Below are 7,019 nucleotides of genomic sequence, written 5' to 3' on the forward strand. Positions count from 1 at the left end.
TAGTGGTGTCTTATAAAACAATCTCCACAGAGCAAGTCGGACCGAGTGAGGGGTAACAGAGAGGAGTGAAACTGGGAACACCGGAAATGTGGCGATTGGCGCGCGGACGTGACAGACGCGGGAGTTTTTTGTTATTTATGGTGGCGTTGTGTAAAAGATTGTCTTCTGGTTGCGTATAATTTTGATTGTGGTATTTTAGTTAATTAAAAATTGTTTTGTAAGGAATAAAACTTCCTAGGTTGAGTGTTTTGTTACTTTTATTATTTATCGTTTGTGATTTCCAAGAATATATATATATATATATATATATATATATTATTTTGTCTTACAAAAATTGTTTTGTAAGGAATAAAACTTCCTAGGTTGAGTGTTTTGTTACTTTTATTATTTATCGTTTGTGATTTCCAAGAATATATATATATATATATATATATATATTCTGTATAATTAATAATATAATCATTTTTGTTTCTTTTATTTTATATGAATAAATAAATAAATTTATATTTACACGGTCACTTATTCATACACAAATTAAGTCTACTACTAAAGTTATATGAGTAAATAAACTCCTGTTTTAATAGTATTAGCCTCTAGTAATGGTTGGTTAGCTACAAGTTGCAATAAAAAGCAATGGGTTCACTCAGCAAATAGCCAGCCGCAGAGCATTAGTTTCATTATGTAATATTACTACATTATCTGGAGTAATATTTTTCTTTCTTGGTTGATTAGAAGTGGTAATTAATACGTTCGCTACTAATACAAAAATACATTTCCACTGACCAAATAGTTACTTGTTTGTTCTGGGCTTGTGTAACAACTTTATATGCCTGAACTAATTAGTATTTGGTTTAGCTTGGAATGGAAAATTAATTAATTCCTTGTTAAGCAAAGATATTTTTATCAGATTTGTTTCAGTTAAACAAGTTATAAAGATTTCACGTTTATTTATTTCGTAATCCTACTATTAACATAAATAATATAGAACAAAAAACAATTATAGGTACTAAACATATAGCCAATGATGGAATACGTAATACATATATACAAAAAGGTTCAAACGATTATAAAAGGAAAATATTAATGAAATATATTAAAATAACCTAATTCGGCTGGGTTGTGTGGTAGTGTGCAAGTGAGGGTGCAGATTATTTAGTGGATATTCCTAATAATCCTTTTGAAGCAGTGGTCGTTGAATGTTTGGGCTACGCGATACAAAACTGAGTCTTTTGCATAGTTGGTGTTGATGTGAGGAACGTGAAAAAAGCACTATTACGAGTCTACTACTAGCAGACTTGAAGGACAGGAAGTGAAATTTTTATTTTAAAACAATTGAGCGATTGACAATCGTTACTGAACAAATAATTTAACTAACCTTTTCCCAAATATCGAATCGAAAAGTGAGCGTTAGATTTTCGAATAAAAGACGTTTTCTTCACGATATTAACATACACCATTAAGCGTTAGTGTTAATAACGCACATTATCATATTCAGAAGGAGAGTTAGACGGTAATATATGTATATATCTTATCAATTATTTATTTCGTAATCCTACAGCTAACACGATAAATATATAAAACAAACAATTACACTAAAAATAGAGCCAAAGATGAAATACATAATATTTACAAAAAGGTTCAAACATTTACAAAAGGGAAAAAACAATAAAAAATATTCAATACATTTAACTAAGTAATACCTAATTTGGCTGTGATGTGTGGTGGTGTAAAAGTGACGGTATATGGGGTATGCCTACATTTCTTTTACGCTTAAACCAATGTCAATACTACAACAAAAAAAAAAGAATGCTGATGTAGGAAGAAAACGAAAGCCATCTAATCCTCATTTTACAAAGAAAGTCCCGGTGAACCTAAAATGTTTAGATTTAAATTAAATCAGGTAGACTTCCCGTTCTCACTGGACATGCGCAGAATTTCTTTATAGCTGAAACCCATAAAAGTTTTCAGTCAGTGCGCTTTAGCGATATTGAAAAGTCGTAATTGACGACACGAATACGGAAAACATCGCTATGTATTATGCGGGATATATTTTTCTGATTATTTGCTCAAGTAAGATATTGACTTGTATATATTAATTATTAATAACTCATATTGTGGTAATTAGTGTCAGGTATTTCAACTTTCCGAGTTCGTCAATTTGAAGTTTGTAGTTTCTTTGGATGAAGTTGGATGGAAGTGAAAATATATATAAAATGATATGGTAAAGAGAATTAGGTACACCTAGTGCGGGAGGCTTCATTTATCATTTGTAGAAACAATTAAACATAAAAGTAGATTAAAATAAGGGTTTAAATTTACGTGTTTATGAACTTGGTGATTATACGAATGAGTTTTATATGAATTAGGACGTTGCTATCCAAATAATAGAAGCTATTGCTAGATTAGTTGGTGCGAAGTTTTGATCGAAATAACTTGAAATAGAAATATGCTAGTTCTACGGTTTACCTTACAGGTATGCCATTAATAATAGTAAATTGAATAAGAATAAAAATATGTTATTTTTATTTAATTAATTAATTTATTGAAGGTTACCACATCATAAATAATACTATATCTACGGTGTATGTTTCAAGCTATCTTATCTAAAACATATGACAATTTCGGTAAACAAATGTTACAAACAATAATCAAAATGCTGGTAATTTGGCGTATTTTAAAGCATACAAAATACCAACAAAGCAGTGGATCAGGTATGAGATGGGCACTTAACAAAGCTTCCATTAAAATTGATCAGCCCACTACTGAATATATCCAGCTCCGGATAGGTACTGTTTAATAGGTTATAATCGCGAAGAATTCAAATGAGAGGTTAACAGCTAGTGTACGTATTTTTGTAAATAAATAAATAAATCGAATAGTTTATATTTCTTTGAACGATATGACGATCATGGCTCATTCAAAACCGGTTTATTAGTAGACACGGCTGCATATTTTGAAGAATTTTAAATCGACCGAAATTAACCAATTATTCATACAAATAATTTGGTTACATTCTTAGAAAAAAATAATGAACTAAATGTTTTAAAATACTAATAAAAATAACCATTTCAGATTGTTTAGCCGTTAACATAGACCGCATAGATGTTCCTTTAATGGTGGAATTAGGTACAGAGGCGGTGATCCTCGACTGTCAGTATACAACCAAGACACCCTCACCGGCCGGGCTGGTGATGAAGTGGTTTTTCAACGGACCCTCTGGCCTGGTCTATCAATGGATTCCACCATTACGACCACAAGTTATCGGCCTCTTAAAAGGAAAGGTTGATTTGAATTTTAAGATTTCTGGTAAGTTATTTTATTACAAATACCGTGTGTATTTGTATAAATACTGGATTTGCTACTAGTAGTACAAATTAATAAAACTTTTGTAACGTTTGTAAGCGTTTATTACAATTATCTAATTATTTGTGATTGTGACAGTTTCTTGCTGGCAAATACTGTAAAGCATACAGAACCTCGAGTTAAGAAAATAAAGTATTAAATATGAGCATACATCCGTCATAGGTAATGCTTAAATAAGCTTTCTCTAATTATCTATACAATATAAATTTATTTTTCAAAATAATTTGGAAATAGATAAATAGCCTATGCTTCTTTGTGATCTACATTTTAAAACGAATGAAATTGGTCCAGTAACGAGTTTATTTGTTGCATACTAAAATAGTTAGCTTTCCCTATATAATATTTGTATAGACGTGAAATAAATCAAGAGTTTGTGAAACAAATAATTAAATATTTCGTAACACTACTTATAAAAACCGCGTTTACAGAGGAATCGCTGCATGCATACCGAGCTATTAAAATCCTAAGACCTACCACGGACCTCAGTGGGAACTACACGTGTGTAGTGTCAACATTTACTGAGGAAGACTCGCGTACACGCGCCATGATTGTGTATAGTAAGTTGACTTGTAAATACTCTAAGATTCAGAATATGTACTATATTGATGACAAATGGAGGCATTTTCTTTTGCGAACTGTGGAATCGACTACCGGTGGGGTCGTCCCTGAGAGATGCGACCTCCAAATTTCGAGTATACTTCTCCCTCAAAGGCCGGCAACGCACCCACTAAAAATGGGTGTCTATGGACTGCGATGGCTGCCCTTTTTGGGCCAATAAAAAAAACTCTTTGCGTTCAGTATAACTAAAGAAAATATACAGCCTCAGATTTCTGTATCGATTTCGTGATAATTTGTTTCCTCTAGTATAGAAATATCATGACCGTAGCAAGTGGAAATCCGTGGTATGCCTACCTCTTTGGGAAAAAGGCTTTAAAAATATAAAATAAAATCTAAATGCTGCTTAGAAAGTTAACAGCTGTTTATGGGTTGGTAATACCAGCTTCCAATAATATTTCCGAACCAATTCGACTTAGGGTCCTTCAAGAAAAGAGCGAAGCAATTCTTAAAAGGCCGGTAGCGCGCCTGCGAGCCTTTTGGCAGTGGTAAGCCTTCTGCCCGTTTGCCTGCTGTAACACAAAAAAATATTCCTATAACTTAATTTTTTTCAGGTCCGGCAAAAAATTTCCGTTTTATACAAGACAAGAAGTACGTGTTCTTAGTAACACTTATTTGCTTCGCTCAAGATTTATATCCAAAACCGAATATGACGATTTCATCGCAAGGGTAAGCATTGTTCGTGCAAAGAAAATCTGTGCTTTAACCGTTTCTGCTAGTACAGGTGTCTGCTCTCAATATACTTAAAGGCACTAGTAACTCCTAATAATGATAGCAATTCCGACTTCAATATTATGTTTTTCCGAGTTGCAACACCAGCTACGGGTATTGAGAAAACTGCTTAGAAATTCTACAGAAAAATTCTCCCGAACAGTATCGCTACCTGTTTAATTTTTAAGTGGTTAACATATGTTTTAGTTTTGTTAATATTATGTTGCAAATTTTCATTTTATTGCAATATCGTCCATCCGTAGGTACTAATTTTCGCGTCGTAAGCCTCTTTTATAGGTAATAGAGTACAACGATTAGAAGATTAGCGATGGTTTGTAGAACAGATACAGTAATTATTCTAAAAGCGTATTCATAAGCAGTAGGTTTAGTCTTATCGCTCTGTGTCACTGTTTGATATTCCAATGCTTAGTAGTTAACGAGAATAGTTAGACCTTTGCATTGCGTTTGATTCCAGACAAAACAATAATAGTTTCGGGTATAGATAAAAAGGCATCACCTAAGTTTAAGATAAATATATTTGACAAAGTATAACTGTAACATGATGCTTAAAGTAGGTAAAATACATTGTAAGTTTGTATGCCAATAACAGGATGACTGTAAAATATCGTTTTAACTCTATCATAATTTATGACAACTAAAAAGCAGTACATAGAGCGTAGTAAAATTATAATTCAATTTCAATTTCAAAGCCATTATTTCAGCTAGTACAAGAGAAAGTTTACAAAAATATACATGTATATAAAAAAAAGTTCTTTAAGAAGGTTTTCTTGCACAGCTGTCCTCTTGTACAGCTTGCCTTTGTGGCCTAAATACCTCCTCCAGCTGTTTCCAGTGCTTCCTATCCCTGGCAAGTCTTTGCCACAGAGGACCGGCGGCTTTTTTAAAGTCATCAGCCCACCGCGCACATGACCTTCCTCTCTTTCTCTTGGTATTGTAGCGAGGTGTCCATTGAGTGGCTTTTTTCGACCATTTTGCTCTCTGGCCTCTGAGCAGGTGTCCTGTCCATTTCCATTTAAGCCTTTTGGCTCTGGTCATTGCGTCTTCCCAGTTGGTGATCCTTCGGAGATCTGCAGCTCTTTTCCTATCATTCCGTGTGTAACCCAGTAAAAAAAAATATTAATATATATAAATTTTTGGCAACATTCTGCCATGTTCCTGACTGTGGGATATTTAACATAACGTAACAAACTTTTTATAAAACCAATATACATTTCAGCGAAATTCTGAAACAATCTGTGATGGAAATAAAGATGAATTCCTGGGGTCTGTACTCCGTAGCTGTGACTGTTGAGGTGCATGATGACGAGATAAACGCGCCCTATGAAGAATTTGTATGTGAATTGTCATTGCCAAACACCAATTATACAAGAAATCTTACAACCATATATTATCCAGGTATAAGTTGTTTTATTATTAATTGAATAAAGGTAGGAATAATAATATTTTTGACAAACTGAAGGCCTACCATGACCTTTGTTTAATGACAACCTACAACTGAATTGCATTGCCAATTCATGCCATGACATTTTCCGTTCATAAAATTAAAAAGGAATAATAATAGCTTCTGTGTCTGCCCTCTGAATTAAACAGATACTTTTAAATATAACATGTTTCTATTTCTATCTTCTTTTAGGTATCTGTGTGCCCTTATTTGGCGAAGGCCTCCTCTAAATCTCGCCATTCCTCTCTGCACTGTGCCACTCTTTGTCATGTACAACTTGCTGTTTCTTTAATTTTGTCTATCCACCTTCTAAGTTGTCTCTCTCTTTTTCGTTTCCTGTACCTTGGGCACCAGTTTAGTACTTTTTTGCTCCACTTTTCTGTTCCTTTTGCCATGTGCCATTCCACTTTATTAAGGATATTTTTATTTAATTTCTAAATAGTTGTAGAAACGATATAATTTGATAAAAGAATGTCCCGTAAATACAGCTATATAGGTCGGTTTTAAATATTATTATTTATCTAAATTACGTCTATATTTCGTAATTTTCAGGATTAATGCCTACCGCATACACCGCGTATGAAGTACAAAGACCTCAACATCATCAAGCCAGCGGTGAGGTTCTTAACAAAGTCTAATAAAATTACAGTCTATTGTAAAATTTTAAATATTGCTTCGCTGAACTTCGCGAACGTATTCTTCGTTACGCAGAAATGAAAAGATTTACGAGCTTTCTATAAAAATGTTACAATTTATACATTTTCTTTTCAGGAAGCAAGAGCAACGGTGTACTATTTCAATTGATCGACTTGTTATTTTTAAACCTGTGTATTTTGTGTGAATTTTTATAAATATAACGTTTTCTTTA

General features: G+C 33.1%; 1 protein-coding gene across 1 annotated transcript; it reads left to right on the forward strand.

The window, feature by feature from the left end:
• The first annotated feature begins 1,976 nt into the window (after nucleotides 1-1,976).
• On the forward strand, nucleotides 1,977-7,019 carry LOC125051198. The gene is made up of 7 exons (XM_047651402.1): nucleotides 1,977-2,070; nucleotides 3,073-3,306; nucleotides 3,792-3,920; nucleotides 4,533-4,647; nucleotides 5,927-6,105; nucleotides 6,704-6,766; nucleotides 6,923-7,019. The coding sequence occupies exons 1-7, from the start codon at nucleotides 2,031-2,033 to the stop codon at nucleotides 7,000-7,002; spliced, it is 840 nt and encodes a 279-aa protein (XP_047507358.1). The 5' UTR covers nucleotides 1,977-2,030; the 3' UTR covers nucleotides 7,003-7,019.

Source organism: Pieris napi, chromosome 7, assembly GCF_905475465.1.
Source record: "Pieris napi chromosome 7, ilPieNapi1.2, whole genome shotgun sequence".
NCBI lineage: Eukaryota > Metazoa > Arthropoda > Insecta > Lepidoptera > Pieridae > Pieris > Pieris napi.